This window comes from Syzygium oleosum, unplaced genomic scaffold (genome assembly GCF_021117445.2).
Source record: "Syzygium oleosum isolate NSW1041296 unplaced genomic scaffold, Sole_v2.1 Sole_v2.20, whole genome shotgun sequence".
Classification (NCBI taxonomy): domain Eukaryota; kingdom Viridiplantae; phylum Streptophyta; class Magnoliopsida; order Myrtales; family Myrtaceae; genus Syzygium; species Syzygium oleosum.
In genome coordinates, this window is record NW_026607504.1 from 5,816,807 (window position 1) to 5,836,998 (window position 20,192).

Consider the following 20,192-nt stretch of genomic DNA (forward strand, 5'->3'; position numbering starts at 1 on the left):
CTTAATCCAAACGACAAAGTTGTCAACTACCTAGTACGTTCGAATGGACATGGGATGGAAATTGTATCTCTGGCATTAGATCCTCTACCAACTTCAATATTCGCCAAGAATCTTACACTAAGCAAGTTGTGAATATCTTCATATTTTCAACAATGGCGTACTAATATGGCAAAACTGAAAAATGATCACGAACATAAAAGCAATGACAAACTTCTTGTTTGCCAGAGATTTTAGGCTGAATGGCATTTGCGGAGATTCAGGCGAAAAACGAAGAGGATCACACCAATAGGAACGAGCTGCTTTCCATTAACAGACGATAAAATTAACCTAGAAAACGATTGTCAGAAAATTGCAGTTACAACTATCTGGCTTGGGCATGACATAAAAGTCAGCCTCCTGAGCCATTACTTAAAATCACAAAATTTACTTCTACTGTCAGCTTGGAATTCACAAGCAGAATCTCTCTTCACCAATTTAAGGATATTGAAAGCAAAAGAAAAGAAAAATTGCAAGCCTTAAGCAAGAGGAATTAAGTAGACTATCGAGTCCTCCATGCTAATGAAACATCCGCACCTTCAGCTTGAACTCGGAAAGAAAAAGAAACAGAGACTATCAGATGCTAATCACTTGATGATCCATCATCATCATCTTCATGGTCTGCCACAACTTTCTCTATGAACTTTTTACGAACTCCGTCAATGACAGCTTTTCTTGATGCATCACCTTTGCTCTGCCCATCATTTAGTACGGGATCTGATTCGCAGAGAACTAGTGCAACACCTAGAGGAATAGGTCGAAGATGAAAAACATGAAACTGAGAAATTACAAGAATGCTACAGCAATTGGAGGACAAGGCATGCAGAAGCATAAAAGCCAGACTAAATTGCATCAAGATTGTCCAGCAAAGAATTAAAGCAAGTTTGATACGAATACAGCATTCTCTTATAAGAATGTAAGCATGCTCAAACCTTCATAAATACCATGGCTATGTCCACTAAAGTTTCTGAAACTATTTTCAATATAAATCGGGCCCCTAAATTAATGATAGAAAAACATAAAAAACTAAGCACAGGTAGAGATCAGAGCGAGATGTTTTAGATGCCATTATGATATCTTAGTGCCCTTTAAAATACAATAGAGTCTTAACTCAATACATGTTTCACATTCTTTTAAGTTCAATTGTCGTTCCCTTCACAATATGCACCAGATGCCATTCAACCAATGTAAATTCCATGAACTTAAAGTAAGTTCGAGGCACTCGAGAAATTGTGATGCCGAACAAATTAACAATCATTGATGCAAAGCAGCATAATGTGAAACAGATCAAATATTGGAATTCCCATACCAAGAAAAGCATAAAATGCTCATGTTCCTTTGAAACAAAGAGCATGGTGACAACTGCTGCAATTTGAAATGATACCTTCAGATGTGCATCTGCGGCCAAAACTCTGCAAGCCCACATAGTTAGCTTTCACTGCACCATTGTTGTACACTAGTATAGTGGGTACATTCCGATCAGGGTAGTTCGGGATGCAATCAGTAGATATAATCTTAACAAACTTCGTCGCAGGATATCTCGTCGCCAATTCTTCCAGACAATTCATGAGCACTCCACACTCTGCAATTCTGTCAACCAAACGCAACGTCAGTAAACCAATCTAGAAGATATCGCAATTCAGTGGCTGAAGCATAGCAATTGCCGGTGGCTAGCACGATACCCGTCTTTGTAGAGAATGACGACGACCCAAACTTCAGGAGGAGCTTGCGAAACCTCTCGCACGAAATCCGATCCTGAGATGGGAATCACCGATCCGTACTTTATAACCTTAGCCGTTTCCCTCATCTCGGCCAACCTCTTCTTTCTGTCAACAAGTTCACACCGCAAATAAGAGAATTCCTCTGAACAAACGAAAAACCAAACAAAACAACTCATACTAAGAAAATTCTCATTTCTGTTTCCTTTAGCTAGACTATACGCACGCACGAGAACACCCCATTGAACAAAAAATCCAAGGACAAAGGCAAGCGAAAAATCCATCAAATAACACCTGAAACTCCATATGTTCAATCAAGTTCTCTCCTTTAACAACCCCAGCAAGCACAATCAGAAACTTCTCATTTCTGTTTCCTTTAGCTAGAGTACATGCACACACGAAATCAAACCATTGAACAAACAATCCAGGGATAAAGGCAAGCGAAAATTCCAACAAATAACACCTGAAACTCCATATGTTCAATCAAGTTCTCTCCTTTAACAACCCCAGCAAGCACAATCAAGTTCTCATTTCTGCTTCGTTTAGCTAGAATATACGCACGCACGAAATCGCACCATTGAACAGAAAATCCAGGTTTAAAAGCAAGCCAGAATTCCAACAAATAACACCCGAAACTCCATATGTTCCATCAAGCTCTCTCCTTTAATAACCCCAGCAAGCCTAGCCGGTCCAATCTCATCACACTTCTCCCTTTCTAACTCCAAACCCAAACACACCGCACAAAATCAGGATCCTCAATCAATCCCATCATCAGGCACCCACACAGATCGCGGCTAATTCGCGATTCCCAAATCACCACCGAGGACGGAAACAAAGCCCGACGGACCTGTACTCTTCGAGGAAGCGGTCGTCGTCGAGGTCGGGGTCGTCCTCGAGGTCCTCGAGCTCCTCCGGGGTCTTGCCGTCGATCCACGACTTGTCCCTGGGCAGCGACTCCGGATCGGGCGGCGGAGCGAACGGCGGCGGCTTGAACGGCGGCGGCTTCTCCGGCAGGTTGCCGAGCTTCCTCTGGATGTCGTCCCACTGCGTCGACGCGCCCTCCGCGTCCTTGTACACGAAGTGGTAGTCAGCCATTGTTCCGATCTCGTCCTGCGTCGCTTCTCTCGGGAGAGTTCCAGTTTTGCACTAGAAATGGAAGAAGAAGAAGCTTTTAATGCAATTCCATTTCATTTCATTTTCTTTTTCTCTTCTATTATAAAATCTTTTATTTCGCGAAAAAGTAATAATTTAAAAAACATATGTATACATTTTAAAAAACGATCGTTTTGTATCGTTTGAAATAATTAGCCAATAAAAAATATTTTACTACGTCAATAATAATTTATATTGGCTAACAATTTATATATAAATATTTTTGTGTATAATGAAAATATTTTTCGTTTATTCATTTTTTATGAGCGATATAAATTATATTTTTAGAAAATATATATTTTTGAATCATTTATTCTCTGCGACAAATGGAGCCAATACGTGAGTTTAAGAAAAAAACATTAGTTAGGGCAACCTGTAAGGTATTGTCCCTTATTAATTATTAATTCCTACTTAGTAATTCGTATTTGTGCTACTCTTCTATCGCAATCCCGATTAGAGACAGTTTATTACTAAAATCTAATCATAATAATTGCGAGGAGATTAAAAATAAATTTTACGTAGCATATAGATTAAGCTTAACAAGTTTCACAAAATACGCTGATCTCGTCGCCGATAATAAAATTCACATGCGGTTTGTGGGATTCGATGTGTCGATGAACAGGATACCATATGGCTATTTGGCTTGCATGAGCTTAGGAAACATTCTCAATGTTTTTAATTAGATCTTGGGGTTTTTATATCTTTTTTTCCTTTTTGATATTCTTGTATCTGTCACCATTTTTCATATCAATAACAATATGCAAATTTGGAAATATGGTTTTATAATTTTAAAACTTCAAATTTCCCATTTTGGCTTCCAAATTTTGAAAAAAATAATAATAAAAAAGCAAGTTTTGCCTTTTCTTTTAACGAAAACCAAACAAGGCTGTTAATAGTGCACCGAGCAATCTGAGGAACCTTCGACCCAAAAAAAAATAAAAATCTGAGGAGCCAAGGAGCAAGACATGAATGATGTTGTAGGCTCGTTGTTTCATCCAAATATAACCAGATTGCGCATCTGATTCCGTCATTTGGTTATCTTGTTACCGTGCAATAATCAATTCATCCGTGGGAGAATGTTAGGACTCAAATTCCATATTATTGACAGAGAAACGAACGCTGATTTGGGTGATTTCCGGATTCGATTTGGGGCTAGAATTCTCGGACAATATCTAGATTCGCGAAGCCCTAGTTCGGACGAAGTCGTTTCTTATTACAACGAGGGACACCGACACATCGTCTGAATTAAATTGAATCTCAGCAATGCTGGTGACGCGACGGTCGGGGGCTGCCGCATCATCTTCCGTTTGACAGATCGCATGCCACATAAGTAAAATCTAAAGGCAAGTTTAAAGGAGCGGCCAGATTTGTCCATCGTAATAGGGGTTTAGGTCCTTCTTAAGAAACGCTTGAATCTGGAGGGCAAATTTGACCCACGGGGTGAAAGAGACTTTCGTTTACAAAAACCCCATAGTAGAAGAAAGCTTGATTTTTTTATTTTTTTTTCGATTGGGCCGTCCCACTATTTTTTTTTCCGTATTTTGTGCAACCATTACGTCAAAAATTCAATCTTTTCTTATTGAACATGGTAAATTTTTTAACCTCTCACGTTTTTATTCAGCCTTCTCGACAAAACATCCAAATGAAGTGAAGTGGAGAACGCCAATGGAAGGTCTCTCCGATTAAAGCAGGTGGGGGCTTCGCAGTGCTTTGCTTCAGCAACATTACAATTTTCATACATCAAGTGTCTATGGAAACCAACAACATAAGACAACCGAAGCTTACGTCCATTTCCTTCTCTTCTAAGCTCCGACCATAACCCAGAAGGCCCTTAAAAACTAACCTTTTCTTCAGTTTCGTGCATCGGGCCACCGGTCAACTGCAAGACCTCCCGACCTATCAGCAACACAGATACTGCATCGGATCGCCAGGCAACTCCCGATCTATCAGCGACACAGACACCGCGTGAGATCGCAGTTCACTTTAAGCAGCACACAACGTTCGGCGGGACGCTACTCAGCACATATCCGTCTACATTTCGCTATCTAGATAGGTGATGTTCGATACACGATCACAGTATTTCGGAAAGTCTACCCACTGATGAGTCTCACAAGCCAACACTGAGTCAAGAAGCTCCAACACACCCCCCCTTCATATGCTTTTTCCTTTTCTGATATTGCTTTTTGTTTTTTTTTTTTTGTTTTTTTTTTTAAGGGATTCAGTGAGGCAGCCACTGTCCATAGATTTGTTCGCTCATTTAGTCCAGAAGGCAGCGAAAGACTTATCTTCGACTTCTCCGCATCTCAATCGATTTCCCCTTCCTCAACATCTTCGTGATTAGAAAATGCAGGTGGTTCGGCTTCTTCCTCCTCCTCGTCCGCTTTCATGAACAGGCCGAGTTGTTCTAAAGGGTTACTACCCCCGAGCTTGAAGCTTCCCAGTGCTTCCAGATTATGATCTGGGCTCGTCTCATCGGCAGAGCTCGGTAAGTGCTCTCCTGGAGCAGTCCTGAGCATTTCCAAGTCTTCAAGGAACCGAGAATTCTCATTTATCTCCACTGTCTTCTCCATCTAAGACGAGTACAAGGCAATGCTCAAGTTTCATGCTTTCCTAATACGAAAAGGACACTAGACAAAAGCAAATTTAAGGTGTACTCATTCACCTTGAGCAATGCCTGTCGAGCAGCTTCTCTCTCCAGTTCCCTCTTCCGCTTAGCCTCAGCAAGAGCTTCAGCTTCAGCTCGCCTTCGAGCTTCTTCAGCAGCTTTTGCTTCCGCTTGCAATCGTGCTTTTTCTGGTAACATTGCAAAACAACCATCTTTAAGATCAACTACACCAAAGGGCAGTGTCTCTAAAAAAAGAAGCAAACGATCAATACCCTTCCTTTGCTGCATTTCAAGCTCCTCTCTCTCCCGGCGAAGTTTCTCAGGATCTCCCTTGTCACCCTATCAAACAATATTAATTTATGGCTCCCAATGTAAAAACGTCTACAAATAAATTAGCCTAATTATCTGACCAACCTGTGTGAGTGTCTTCTCTCGAGCCTTTAGAATTGTATCAGCGAATCTATTCTTCAACAAAGCTGCTCGATATAGCTTCTCTGGAGAGACCTGCCTCTCGATAGGAGCACTTTCCCCTATGATGTTCGATTAAATTTATCAGAATTGTTTAAACCTCCTGAAAGTTCGAGCACTTCTTCCAGCCAACTTACCGTCTTGGAAGCTATCCGAGTCAACAGAGCCTGCCTTTTGCATGGAAGTCTGCTCAGGTTGGTCCAACACACTGAGAGATCCTGCAAAGACAGAATTCATAAGCGACACGGAGCATACACAGATAGTGACATCTCCATACATAGAGAACAAATCATGCATGAGCAGGATTGACACACAGAGTATACACACACAGTGAAATGTCCATCGATAAGGCATAAAGCATGCTTGGGGAAAATTCATTAAAATAAAGAGCCTTGCCAATCAAGCACAAGGAATACACAAGAGGATCCGCAAAACAGTGACTAGTAACCCAGAATATATTCATTCATGACAGATCTTAGGCCCGTACTATGTAAATTCGCCATTTTTTAAGACCTTCAATGGCCCAAAACCTATGGAAAAACAATGACAGAGTAGAGCATATATCTGCATATCTAAGCCAGTCAAACCACTTTCTTTTTCACCTTTCCCAGTCCAAGTAAAGCCATTACTATACCATATGTCATCATTCATCCACCGTCATCACTTGAGTGCTAACTAATGTACAATCCTGAGAACAACAAAGGTGTGACAAAAATCATGACTTTGACTGAGTCGAAGATAGAGTTTCATTACACTGATCGAAAAGGCAGTCTGAAAACATTCAAATTCCCTCTTGGCAGTTCAGTTTTTTCGTTAATTTCAAAGGTAGTTTTATAACCTTCAGGGCATTCAATATGCAAGTTGCTGGTCAGCAATTGTCTCACGGTAAAATTTGGGTTCTACATTGATGGCCATTGACTACTAGAGGCAATGTGATACAAGTTTTCAAAAGTAAATTCAGTAAAAAAGTAACAGAAAAGGAAAAAAAAACCCTTTACAGGAAATGATAAAGGCCTGTAAGCAAACATAATACTCTTGCAGGAAACTTTGCACCCTAAAATTCTTCCATCTTCAGCGATAAACTTCAAGTTACCATGGCAAGTATTGAGATAAATGATTGATCTTCTCTTTGTAAGACATATATTTTGTGGGAAGAAGTACTTAGAAGAATTGCCGAAAGGAAACCTGTTCTGTCTTCTATAATAACTATAAAACCATTCAGAAATTACCAATATTAGCACCACGCTCAGAATCAACCCGTCTATGTGTCAAGAATTTGTCAGTGTCAATTTTCTCTAAGCAAGAAAACTTTAGACCAAACCCCCCAAAAAAAGATATCATTAAAAGCACCTGAAAAGAGCTTGCAACACATGATTGGAGAATAAATTACGAGGTACCAACTGCAACTTCACAGAAGCTGCATTAAATTCACGGCAACAAATATTCTAGATGTCCTAGGAAAAGTAAATTAGCAAACAGTCTAGCACAGTACTGGTATTAAATTCTTAAGGCTTTGTATCTAAATAGAAAACTGAGTTTACATACTCCTATCACGCTTTTACTACACAGAGATCCTACTTCAGATTTCATTATCAACCAAAAGCGCACAGGAATATCCTTAAATGTTCCACAACACAGACAATGCAGATAAGGTAATAAACTCACGATTAATATCAATCAGTTCGCTGCTCCTGGTCTTTTCATCCCGGTGGCCTTCGGAATCGGCAATTTCCCTTGCCTGAAGAAAAATTAGTTAAGTGTCACAAAGCGCAAAAAGAAGAGCAGAATTAAGGCATAAACACTTCATGACATATAAGCAGAATCTAGCAAATCTCCAGAAAAGGCCACTACATACCTTTGTCACTTTTTCAGCGTCTGAAGCCTTGACATTATCAATTCCACTCTCCGAGCAACTGTTATGGCCTGAATCTGCATACCATGCACGAAACACAGCAGCAAAGGAATGAGTCTAACTTATTCCTATCAATAACAAACGAGTCCAACTTCATCCAGAAAATGCAGCTACAAGGAGAACTACAAAAGTAAAGTTACGGACAAAAAAGATCAAATTCTCACTAATTAGGTCAGTATGTGCTTTCAGCAGTTGGTTATGTTTGCCAGAAGCATAACAAACATGTCACAACTTTTAGATCTTGTTAGAATTTTTTGATAGACTAAGGCCAGGCAATGCCAAGGCTCTTGTCCTTTCTGCCTTTTCAGGTCCCAAATTAGATATACTCTTTCAGAACTGCTTTAAGCTACTGACTTTTCATGTGAACTCCGTTTTTCAAAATATGACTGCATAATACATCCCTTTCCCAAACAGAAAGCTTGAGTAGGCAGTGTCACTACGAAATTCTTCTCATCCATTTACAGCTGGAGCTACCTGAACTATAACATATTTACTAATAGTATGGTGCCTACCCTTTTCTATTTCCATTGGCGAATGGCTTGATACAGGAGGTTCATTTCCTCCGATATCAACTTCTTCATCGCCAGCATTGTTTCCTGCAATATACACGTGTATAACTAAGATTAGATTAATCCAGTAAAAAAAAAGATTAGAATAAAACTTAGACTTGATTGAAATACAACATGAAACCAAAAAAAATAAAATTAAAAAGAACAACCTCTACATGGTTGCATAGATGAATTACTAAAGCCAGATTCATTCAAGATCTGCACAAGATAAGAAAAGAACAGTTCAGCAATAATAAAAAAAGGGCACATAAAGTATCGGTATTGTCTTGAACTTTCTCCTCAATAAATGGAGGAGACAACGAGAGTTCACCTCTATTTCACAAGGTTCAGCACATTCTAGCTTCTTCTGTTTCTCTTGCAAATACTCATCCAGCAAATTCCTTAATGTGAAAAGAACATCGTCGCTGAGATCATCTATGTCAATCTCAATCTCCTCCTCTACAGATTCCCTTCCATTTGAACTATGCTCTCTCAAGAAATCGATAATATTTTCAGGCATTTCTCCCAGCAAAGACTCCAATTCCTGGCCTAATTTATGCTTCTCCTCATCTGTCATTACCCGCAGATGAGGTGCAGGCATAACTTCTTGTTGACTCGACATTTTCCTCTTTTTAGGAAGAGATGTTGACTTGGCTGCTTTTACCTCCTCAGGCGGAGCTGATTTTGTTGATGATGGTTGTGCTCCACCACCCGCAAGTTTCTTTTCAATGGTTTTCCTCCTGACTTCAAAAAATTTGTTTAGAGCATCAGCCATCAAGTGGACATCGTTGCTGGGAGGATTATAGGTCATCGCATTGCTGAAGGTAAGCCTCACATCAGTGAAAAACTCTAATGGGCTCGAATAAGCACCGGATCTCAATTTACCCTTTATGGTTCCCAAATCCATAGGTTGTTTAATCACGTCGAAGTAGTCAGGAATGTTCAATGACTTCACGTCAACAGGTTTATTAAAAACCCAACCATACTGATGGGACATCAGACGATTTAAAAGGGCCTCGCAATCTTTCATTAACGTCGGATTGGCAGCCCTTGGAGCTGAAGCCTGCTTTACTGACTCAAACTTTCCCGTTGCACCACGTTTCCAACCACGAGCCTTTCCATCAGGTGTATTTACTTTCGCTTTCAGCCCAGAAGTCTTCGCAGATGATTTCTTAGCAGCAGCAGCAGCATCAGCAGCCTGCAACCCATTTTGCCCATTGCTGCAACTTAGAATATCACTAGACGACGACAACGTAGCCCCAGTTGCTCTCTGGGACTCAATTTTCTTCTGAAGAATCCGGATCTGTTCAAGTTCTAGCCTCAACCTATGTATCAAGCCTTTTCTTTCAGAAGGTGATATGTTCGATAGAGGAAGGACTTCTGAAGGCACAAAAAACCGAACCCCTCTATTTGTGTTCAAGTTGATGCATTTCTTGGCTGGACCACTAGAATCCTCCGAAACCGTAAACTCCGTGTCGATACGTCCCGAACTACCAGATCCCTCGGATTCACCAGCTGGCGCGAACGAGCTACGGTAATAGTCTCCGGGCAGCCTTGCATTTTCAACCATCATCCTCCCCAAGACCTTACACAAGTTTTCTCTCGAATTCCCTCCGTATTAAGGTAGCCCCGAAAGAGCTATCGGAGCCTCGACGATGAATGACCTCTGCACGTTGATAATCATAGGGACGACATCACCACCTGGACCAAGAATTCATGAGGATGTGCTTTCTCTCCCCCAGTAATAACACTACATGACGTATTGAATCCTCAAAAAAAAAAACCCATTTCCACGAATTTACTTTCTGCCCCCCTCGAAATTCTCTCCAAACCAAACGATTGGAAAAAAAGAGAAAAACCGGTGCATACGAAGCTTAAAATTCCTGATAAAGAAGAGAAATTCGCGGGTTTCACTTAAAACTTAAGCTCGCCAAAGCATGCATACGATAGAATTTGCTTAAGCTTGCCAAAAATATTAAGAAGAAAACGAAACTCCATTCTCCTCGTATCAAAAAAATTTCAATGGAGGAAAAGAAGAAGAAGAAGATCTGCTGGATCAGCTGAAAGAAAAATCGCACATCGGAACGGATAAGGCAGCGAAAAAGTATCAACCCCAACCCTAACCCCAACCCCTCCCGAGAACATCAGCGATTTTTCAAATCAAGCGGCGAAGAGAAACTTCACCGGCGCGACGCACAAACCCTAGATCGGAAAAGGCCGCCGCGGCAAGAACGAGCAACCGGCCAAAGAAAATGCTAACCCAAATCGGGGCCCCCCGCCGGGCCATGCGCTTCCTCAGCGAAGCGAGCGTCGCCGCAAAACCCTAGAATCCGACTGATCCGAAGCCGAGCGCCACTCCACAGTCCCCCCCGAGTCCCGCGAAGAAGAAGAAGAAGAAGAACCGCGTCGAAGCTTTTCGCGAGCGAAGCGACGACGGTCGAAGAGAGAGAGGGATTTTACTCCCTGCGTCGTCTTTAAGGCCCACTTGCTTCTTTTACACGACTTGCTCACGCGATCCCGACCGTCGGCTTGTCGATCGGACGGATGGCGTCGGGATCCGTTATCAGCCGACCCTTTGGGATCGGACGGACGAGATGCGTTTTCTGTCTTTGGTCAACCCCACGTGCGTCACCGACCGACCCGGTTATTCGTGTCCCCGCGCGAAGGAGCGAAGGTGGGGTGACCAGAGGTTGGGCTTACGCCCGGTGACCGTCGTCGGCGATTGGCTGGAATCCGCGCCAGCTGAGTTTTGGGAGTGATTTCATTGGCACCAGGGGGCGCGATCGGCTGCATCGCTCCACATGGGATCTTACCCTCTCTGAAGGTATTAGACACAAGAGAGAGGCTGTCATGTGTTGAACTGAGAAGTGAAAATCGCGTGTCAACGATGATTATGTTGCGCATGGCAATTATTCTGTGCTCAAAAATATATTTTACTTAGAAATATTTTTTTTTATTTTATATTCGAAAATAAATTCTAATCATTTAAAGGTGTTTGGTAACTGTCCAAAATTTCTATTCTTAGAATAGAAAAAGAACATAAATGCATTTGGTAACTACACAAAATTTCATTTTATTAATAATATTTTTAATAATATTTTGAATTATTTAATATTTATTTCTTTTATTTCTTTCTTTCCCTTCTCTTCCTTGGCCAAGGCCGGTCGCCGGCGCCGGCGACTGGCCATAGGCCAGGGCCGGCGAGGGCGTAGCCCCCCTCGCTGCCGGCCTCGCCGATCGCGACGGCGAGGTCGGCCTCGACTTGACTGGGCGAGGTCGAGCCTCGCCGTTGCGGCCGCGAGCCGCCTACGCGGCGGCGAGGGGGACCCTCGCCAGCCACCAGTGAGGGCTGCAACGCCCTCACGGGCCCTGGCCTGCGGCTGGCAGGTGGCAGGCGGCAAGCCGAAGAACAACAACAAACCAAAAAAACGAAGAAAATGAAGAAGAATCAGAAATGGAAAATTTATTCCAAAATTAAGAAGCTACTTTTTTTTGCTTCTTGATTCTGTTCCAAAACTAATTCTAGAAACAATTTTTTGCAAAATTGTTCCCGGGCACAAATATTTAACAAATGGATTTTTACTCCTAAACTGATTCTGAGAACAAAAGAATATGAATTTTTACAATTTAGCAAGTTGCCAACACAGGCCCTCATTGGCTGCCCATTTTTTGGCTGTGTTTTTTTTTTGGTTTGAATTTTTGGCTAAGTTACAAATGATAAGAGTGAGAATTGTTGTATATAAATGCGTAGGTTATAAAAGAAAATTTCATAATAACTAAAGCATCCCGAAACTTTCATCGTGATAAGGAAGCGTTAGGGTAATATTAGTACTTGTGAAGGGCGTGACGAAAATATGATTATGGCTAAGAAAAAAAGGTAAGTCTTTGTATTAATGCTTCTAAAAAGTAAAAAGTGAGATAAATGGCACTTTTAATATCCGAGTGTAAATTATGCAAGTCTGGATTTTGGAAATTATACATAGTGTCTACGGAATGAGACTATAATGCATAAGGAAAAAAGGATTTATAATGAGATGAGATAGAAGGAGAAATTAGTTCATTTTATGTAGTATTTATGGAATAAGACTATAATTTTTTCGTAGTGTCTACGGGATGAGACTGTAATTTTTTGCACGATGCATTATGGTCTCATCCCGTAGACATTAAGTATAATGAACTATAATTTCTCCTTCTATCTCGGTCCATTATAAATATAATATTTCCTTGATGCATTGCAGTCTCATTTCGTAGACACTACGTATAATTTCCGAAACCTAGACTTGCATAGCTTACAGATAGATATAATTTAGGGAGAACGACACGACTGATTATCTAACTTTTGTTCGAGGTGCTGTGCGTCTTCAAACTTTCAATTGATTCTATTACCTTTAACTTGATGGCCAAAATACCAAAAGTAAGATCCTTGACTTGATGGCAAAACAATAAGTCCTCTTAACTTTGTGATTTGCAATATCATCCCTCAATTTTTTTATGATTAAACTGCTCCAATTTTTTCAGCAAAAAGGTTTTTCTATTCAGGACTGATTTCAACACGTGCTTGTTCAAGGATAATAAATCAATGTAAAGTTCAAGAATTATTATACATTGGCCAACAATCCAAAAGCTAATTGAACCAACTGAAACTCAGACAATGACACATTGGGGGGGAAAGGGTTAAATCAGAAAGGACAAAGGGGCAACATCAATGTCCTTAATAAAGCAAGATTAGTAAGATTAGTCACAAAGCATAACTAAACAATGGGAGGACCGTTATCAAAAGTAATTTAGGCACGTGATTTACGGCAACAAAAGAACAGAAGGAAAAAGACTCTGTACACTCTCGGCACAACCAATTTGCTTTCCAACAGTTTGGCCCTAGCATTTGAAAAAAGAATGATAATGGGAGCTATCAAAAGTCTGATGCCTCTCAAAATCTCAAATGTATCCAGGAGGGCTTATTTCCAAACTGGGAATTAGACATTCACATCCGCTCCATGACAAAAATTAAATAACCGATTGGACAAAAATTTGCATCGAAAAGAAGGAAAGAAAGCCATTCCACGGGACAGTTATTCGATGTCCAGTCTGCTGACAAGCATGATGGCCGTTTATGAGGGCAGATGCTAGTTGACCACATCCAAAACCAATTTCCGCGACTTGAGCACCGACCACCTCAAGCGCCTATAATAAGCAGCTTGTAGTAGCGCCAATGACAATACGAATATCCACTTGAATCCCATCTGGATACAGAGAAACATAGCATCAGAAGTTATAAAATTTGGGCATAATATCATCCAAGATAGGAAAAATATATGGCTAAGAAGAAAACTATTAGGGTATACAAAGATCGGAACTTTACCAGCTTTCTCTCTTCCATTTCAGGTTCTGCAGCCCATGATAAGAATGTTACAATATCTTTCCCCATCTGCAGCATAACGAGGCGAAAACTTAAGCTTTACCTGAGAATGATCATCAATAACAAGGACCAAACCTACAAAACCTAAATTACGCGTAGGCAATGGGCACAATAGAAAAATCAGACCTGAGATTCTGTTGCCGGGGTACCATCTTCATACTCGATAGCACCATCATTAAGCATTTTCGGCATTGCAATCGCTCCACCAGGAAAATATGGATTGTAATGCAGTCCCTCTCTTATCTAGAATAATAACACAACATAACTCAGAAATAAGAAACCAAAAAAAAACAAAGCATCATCCATGACTAATGAGAGGAATAACCTCCTACATGTTTGTAAGGCAACTAACTCTTGGATCAGGTCTGCTAAAATTTTTTCCTACGAGACCTTAAATTATTTCTTTGAACTCCTTTCCTCATATCTCCCAACCCCAGTAAAATTAAAGGAAAAAACACAGCAAAAACAAGGGCGCCTAAATATGATGGAACACCACTTACTGCAACGCCAGCCGGAGGATCACGGTAACCAGTCAGCAGTGAAAATACATAATTTTGACCATTGTGACGAGCCTGAAATAGCAAAATTTCAAAATAATCATCTTTCCATGACTGAGTATCATCAGAAAATAAATGAAAACTAGAAAAGAGCAATTACTTTAGTGATTAGACTTAAATCAGGAGGATAGGCCCCTCCATTAGCAAATCTAGCTGCTGCTTCATTTGCATAGGGCTGAGGAAATCGATCACTTAGCTTCCCAGGACGAGTAAACATCTCACCCTCATCGTTAGGCCCATCAACCACCTCAATCTCAGCTGCCATAGCTTTCACCTCCTCTTCCGTATAAGCAACTCCCACAAGATCACGAAACGATATAAGAGACATCGAATGACAAGATGCACAGACTTGCTGGTAAACATGGTGACCACGGCGGATCCTGCTCATGTAAAGCATTCATGTAGACGATTCCTTAAGACATAAAATATTGGCTGAACTATCATATAATAAAAAGTTACAGTTTATGTGCAAATTTTCTAGCGGCATATTAACCCAAAACACTTAATTCAGTTATTATGCAGGAGCATCAATAAACCCCAGCTGGAACAGAAAAGGTAAATAGCTTGGTTGAATGGCAATTCCCACTCTTTTTGTCATGAAACAAGGCCTTGTGCATTAAGTTCGTCAAATTACCACATGAGGACACTAAAAATGGCAAGGAACGCATAATAGGAAAGACGTGGATTTACTCTGTCCAAAGGGGGGGAAGGCCAGTGATTTGATTGCAGGATGGCTCTATAAAGCATAAACAATCTCTCTTTCTAAAGCTTAAGAAGATCAAGCCCATTTTTAATTCCATGAGTTGAATTGCAAAGTCAAGGAGAAAACAGTGCAACAAAGATAAAACTAAAAACTTACGATCCATGGTCATAAGAACTCAGAATGCCTTTGTGAGGCCAGGGATAGCTTGGACACTCTAAACCATGTTCTGCCTCATCAGCAGACGCAAGCGTCGTGAAGCTCAAAAATCCTGAAACACCTGCCCCGAGCAATGCAAACGCTCTCAATGTGCTTACACCTCCAGCATTAATTTCACTATCCTTTAAGAAAAGCGGGGCGAATGATTTAGAAGCCTGAAAATATAACATATTCATATCACTAAGTCAATATCGATATCAATCCCAATAATGCATTTACCATGCTCATAACCATAGAGAAGATGCATCCTAGTCCAATATTTACTATGCCGCCTGAGATTAAAAAGGGGAAAAATCAGCTTCAATGAGCTTACAGATGAAGATGCAATTAAATGACAGATGAAAACAGACATTCATGGGATCCACAGGAAATGAACTATCCCATTCAGATAGAAGAACGAGTATGGACTTGCCAGTTTCCATGTGACATTCATTCATCAAAAAAGACACATAACTACACATGCTCATGCATCTGCAGCTCTCTCGAGTAAAAAGCAGTAAAAATTACCTTGAAGTGAGACTGAAGTTTTCTCCTCAAAAGCTGGTGAACAAATCCTCCTCCAGCCATTTCAGGTCAGATGAGTTTCCTGCTTGCCTCAAATCCCAAAAGAAAAGCCCAATTTGCAAAATGTAGGAACAAGACAAACAAGCTCAGAATTCAATTCAAATACCAGCAAGTAGCAACACTAAGGGGTCCGAGGAGATAAAAACTTATACATATTGTGCAGTGTAATGAAAGTTCCTCCATTTTCTACGCACTGAAACAAAGAATTAGCGAGAAAAACCAGTGCATCGATGGACCCAGTTCACCCAAAAGGGAAAAAGAAAAAGCCAAGGGACCCATATAAGATTTTCATATACCAGTGAAATTCCACAAATCACTTGTTTAACTCTCACTATATGTATGACCAAATTATAAATAGCTTTGCACCTCTACAGAAGCATTATGAACAATGGACCCGAAGGTCTCTATCATCCAGATTGTAACTCCGCGTAACTCTCTGAATTCGATATCACTGATACATAGTTTGTTAAATTCTTCACATTCCATCGCAATGAAAGAGTATCCAACACATACTAAAGTCTCATGAGTCCAAAGACGTTATTAGCTCTCGCAATGCTCGCAGTCGTGTGGTCATCACGCGAGCACGGACAGGACAGTGTGCATATGGCCCTCTCTCTCTCTCTCTCTCACTGTCTTATCTTGCACAGAACATGAAAACTACAAAGAACACAAAACGGAAGGCCGCACCGAACCAGGCACGCGCACTCGCCGAGCTCGATGCGAAAACCGATCAATACCAGAGCAACAGACGAACCAGCACGAATAAGAGAAACCGGCCAAACACCGAGGCCTCCCCGAAACTCTCTCAGATACCAACAAGCTTCTGCCCGGGACTACTAGCTCAAAGAAGCACCGGAGAGCCGGCGGTCGGCTTCGACGCGCGTTCGCAGAGCCGCTCTCTCCCCGCGCGAGAGCTAACAAATGAACCTCAATCCAAACCATACGCATTCGCCAACAGGCGGATGAATTCCACGGTCATCACGGCACGCGCGGATAGAGATGGAGGATGGCAATTCCGAGTTACACGCGAATCGCCGATGAAAAAACCCCAGCGCAGTTGCCGGAGGAACTGGAATTTGGAAGAGAGGAACTTACGGGATTACGACGCGACGACGGCTGAACGGGAAGCTAAGGCGAGAGATCGGAGACGAAGGAGAAGAAGAAGAGGAGGAGGAACTGAGAATTCAGAACCAGCAATGCCACGACCTCCAGAGAGAGAGAGAGAAACCACACTCCCATTTCCGCGTCGGGAAAGTTTCTGGGCCTACTCGGGCCGGGAGGCCTTCGAATAATGGGCCCAATGGACTCTAGCATGGGCCCTTCGTATCATCAATAAGTTTCTGGGCCTTCGAATAATGGACCCGATGGGCTCTAACATGAGCCCTTCAGATGGTCCGAAAGCTTCTGGGCCTAGTCGGGCCGGGCCTTAGAACAGCAGCAACCTAGGAGCCCCTCCCGATCCGCTACTTCGACCTCCTCCCTCTGTGCGACAACGACACGACATGCTGGCATGGTATGAAAGGCGAGGGGCCGTCGCGCGCTGCCGCCTCCCGGCCTCGTTTCACGTCTCGACCTATTGAGCAGTGTTGTTCGATGAATTGCATGCTTGCATATCTCATATGGCCCCCCAACCCGGATACTGCGCTCCCTGATTATATCATCCAGCGCAATTCCTCATTAGACAAATTTAGTCTAAACCTAGGCATCTCCTAAGCACATAATGCCTCTCCCTTGAAGCCTCCTCCTCACAAAACGAACTTCCCTTCCCCGCCGTCACCATCTCCAGCGATGGTGACCGAAGCCTTTCTTGATCTCACTTCGACAAAACACACGAGCCTTTGCGCGCCCCCCCTCGCACCCAATCCCAAAGGCATATGCCCTTTTCGCCCCCCTTATCCTATAAATGTAACTTTCGCGCTGCACCACTAATCCGGCGAAACTCACGATGAAAAAGCCCCGAGGACACCTTTTTTCCGAACAATCACCGGTCCCACGTGACGATCCGGAGACAAAAAAAAAGTTTTACCAATCCCTCACGATGTTACGTCGTAATCGAGAGAACTGTTGCGTCGTGAATCCCACGAAAAGCGCCGGTAGATAGACTTAACAATATTCAAGTACGAACGACTCATGGTGTCGTACACGGTTGATCAGATAGGACTCATCCCCTCACGGGAGACCCGTAATCTATTCGCCGCAAGGAAAGCAAGTCGTCTTTTCCGTAAACGAAAGCGTAAATCTCCGAATCCCACCTCCCTTCTCCGATCGTCGGCGAGCAATCATTGACAAATCCCATCCAGAAGAAGGGTCAAAAGACCTAGCCACTCCCACCCGAAAGTTCCCTTCCTTGCCCGCACGCCGTCTTTCCTTTCCCGTACACTCCACCCCCTTCCCTTTTTATTCTTCCGTTCCATCGAACGATCCCCCCCACCCTCCTCCTCAGTCAGTCAATTCGTCGATCACCTGTCGATCGACGGCCAGGAAGGAACCGAATTCGCTCCGCCATGGACGCCGCCGCCGCAGCCGACGACGGCCTCCTCGGCTCCCTCCCTCCCCCGCTCCCCATGTTCCTCGCCATGTTCCTCGCCGTCTACCTCGCAGGGCACGCCGCCGTGTTCCGCGGGTGGAGCCGCGAGGCCCGGCCCGAGGCCTCCAGCTGCCTGATCTCCCTCGCCCACGGCACCCCCGCCGTCGCCCTCGCCTCCCTCGCCCTCCTCTCCGACCCGTCCCGCGGCTTCTCGTCCCGCAACACCGGGGCCCAGGACGCCGTCCTCGAGTACAGCATCGCCTACTTCTTGGCCGATCTCTTGCATTACGTCGTGTTCTACCCCGGGGATCTTCTCTTCATCGGCCACCACTTGGCCACTCTCTTCGTCTTCCTCACCTGCAGGTATATCGCCGTTTCGTACTGTCGGCGTCGCGGTAGGAGTTAACTTTCTTGTCCCGTAGTGTTCTGCTGAATTTAGAGCTAGAATTTCACTCGATCGATGCGACAAAGAAAAAAGATTCGATTTTTTTTCTCGTGACTCCAGTTTGGAGTTATTCGTGATGTTGATGCTTTCATGGCGTTGTGTATAAAATTCCAACCTTTCCCGCAGGTACTTGGTCCGCCACGGGGCTTTCGCGATCTTGGTCCTCTTGATCCTTGCGGAGGTCACGAGCGCTTGCCAGAACGCATGGACGTTGGCAGGTGCGCGGAGGAGAGACTCGGCTCTTGCGGCTAAGGTGTTTGATGCTTTGTCTGCACCTTTCTATTCGTTTTATTCTGTCGTCAGGGGGCTTTTAGGTCCGCTCTTTCTGTATAAAATGGGGGCGTTCTATGCGAGTGGCGGGGCTGAAGGTGTGATTCCAAAGTGGGTTTGGGTTTCTTGGCTGGTGGTGGTTTCAATTGCCATTGGTGTTAGCATTCTGTGGGTGTCCAATCTTTGGGTTGAGTTCTTCAGGGAAAGAAGCAGAGGTGGACTGGAGAAAAAGTCGAGATAGTCTTTTCTCTTTGTTCTTCCCGTTGTAATGATAATGTATTTTATGGTACACATCTTAGAGAAGATAAAAGCTCAGGTCATTTATATTCCTCCCCAGATGTCTGAATGAACAGTTTCGGTGATGAATTATGGATCGTTTTCTTCGGGGGTTTGGGTTGAGGCGTTGATCGGGGGGTGTTATAGTCGAAGTGTATCAATTATAGGTTTATTTTAGTGGCAGGATATAAAAGAAATTCACGAATATATCCATAAGCATTTCTCATGCTTCTGCAGTATCAATTCGTGCCTTTCAACTCTGTCTTTATTATTCCGCTTCTGGTGATTGGTTTCATACATTGCACATGTCTGGTTATGTTCGCTTCTTTGCGTTTGTTTTCTTCTTCGTAAGTAATCTCTGGTTTGTGGCCTTCCTGCCAAGCTTATCATACTTGTAAATCGAGATGCTAAAATATGTAAATCTTTGTTTTTCAGCTAGTGAGCTTGATGGGCTGCTTATGAATAGCTGAGCTCTCATTTCATGACTTGTTATAAGTGCAGTGACTTCTAACATTATGCCATTTGGAAGGAGAAAATGAGGACATTTTTTAATTCATGAATGGAGTAGCTCCAACGAAGCTTGAATTCGTATACAACTGTATGGAATGTTGATTCCGTATTGAGTTGACTCGTGCACACGATGCATTTGTCGAATGTTTTGGGCTCGTTTATACTGCTTTCCACGACAACCTGAATAGCCGGAGAGATTACGTGAACCCTTACCCAAGTTCAATGATCCATAAGTCATAATCTCGCTAAAGCTACCCCATACCTTGTAA

The 20,192-nt window shown here is 42.7% G+C and overlaps 4 protein-coding genes across 9 annotated transcripts; 1 reads left to right on the plus strand and 3 right to left on the minus strand.

The window, feature by feature from the left end:
* Positions 1–277: 277 nt before the first annotated feature.
* LOC115693969 (uncharacterized) lies at positions 278–2,911 on the minus strand. Its single transcript, XM_030621053.2, has 4 exons — positions 2,602–2,911; positions 1,719–1,862; positions 1,421–1,626; positions 278–780 (listed from the first exon to the last, which is right to left on the minus strand). Exons 1-4 carry the CDS (start codon positions 2,847–2,849, stop codon positions 620–622), a joined length of 759 nt encoding a protein of 252 aa, XP_030476913.2. The 5' UTR covers positions 2,850–2,911; the 3' UTR covers positions 278–619.
* A 1,643-nt stretch (positions 2,912–4,554) lies between these two features.
* Positions 4,555–10,835, minus strand: LOC115693965 (transcription factor GTE8-like). 3 transcript variants are annotated; one of them, XM_030621046.2, is made up of 11 exons: positions 10,700–10,835; positions 8,771–10,140; positions 8,610–8,658; positions 8,404–8,487; positions 7,835–7,908; positions 7,645–7,717; positions 6,117–6,197; positions 5,926–6,041; positions 5,784–5,850; positions 5,569–5,699; positions 4,555–5,476 (listed from the first exon to the last, which is right to left on the minus strand). In XM_030621046.2, the coding sequence occupies exons 2-11, from the start codon at positions 10,010–10,012 to the stop codon at positions 5,210–5,212; spliced, it is 2,184 nt and encodes a 727-aa protein (XP_030476906.1). In that variant the 5' UTR covers positions 10,013–10,140; positions 10,700–10,835; the 3' UTR covers positions 4,555–5,209. The 3 variants fall into 3 exon arrangements, with proteins under 3 accessions (XP_030476906.1, XP_030476905.1, XP_056176321.1); XM_030621045.2 differs by having other exon boundaries at positions 8,771–10,208; positions 10,700–10,824; XM_056320346.1 differs by having other exon boundaries at positions 8,771–10,105; positions 10,700–10,822.
* Positions 10,836–13,277: 2,442 nt separating this feature from the next.
* Positions 13,278–17,136, minus strand: LOC115667357 (cytochrome c1-2, heme protein, mitochondrial). Of its 4 annotated transcripts, XM_056320226.1 has the most exons (9): positions 16,991–17,071; positions 15,839–15,917; positions 15,551–15,603; positions 15,272–15,453; positions 14,513–14,792; positions 14,356–14,427; positions 13,982–14,098; positions 13,799–13,864; positions 13,278–13,679 (listed from the first exon to the last, which is right to left on the minus strand). In XM_056320226.1, exons 3-9 carry the CDS (start codon positions 15,563–15,565, stop codon positions 13,563–13,565), a joined length of 849 nt encoding a protein of 282 aa, XP_056176201.1. In that variant the 5' UTR covers positions 15,566–15,603; positions 15,839–15,917; positions 16,991–17,071; the 3' UTR covers positions 13,278–13,562. The 4 variants fall into 4 exon arrangements, with proteins under 4 accessions (XP_056176201.1, XP_056176199.1, XP_056176200.1 ...); XM_056320224.1 differs by lacking the exon at positions 15,551–15,603 and having other exon boundaries at positions 15,272–15,486; positions 16,991–17,136; XM_056320225.1 differs by lacking the exon at positions 15,551–15,603 and having other exon boundaries at positions 15,272–15,486; positions 15,839–15,925; positions 16,991–17,098.
* Positions 17,137–18,293: 1,157 nt separating this feature from the next.
* LOC115664184 (TLC domain-containing protein At5g14285) lies at positions 18,294–19,684 on the plus strand. Its single transcript, XM_030586124.2, has 2 exons — positions 18,294–18,785; positions 18,994–19,684. Exons 1-2 carry the CDS (start codon positions 18,400–18,402, stop codon positions 19,376–19,378), a joined length of 771 nt encoding a protein of 256 aa, XP_030441984.1. The 5' UTR covers positions 18,294–18,399; the 3' UTR covers positions 19,379–19,684.
* The last annotated feature ends 508 nt before the right edge of the window (positions 19,685–20,192 follow it).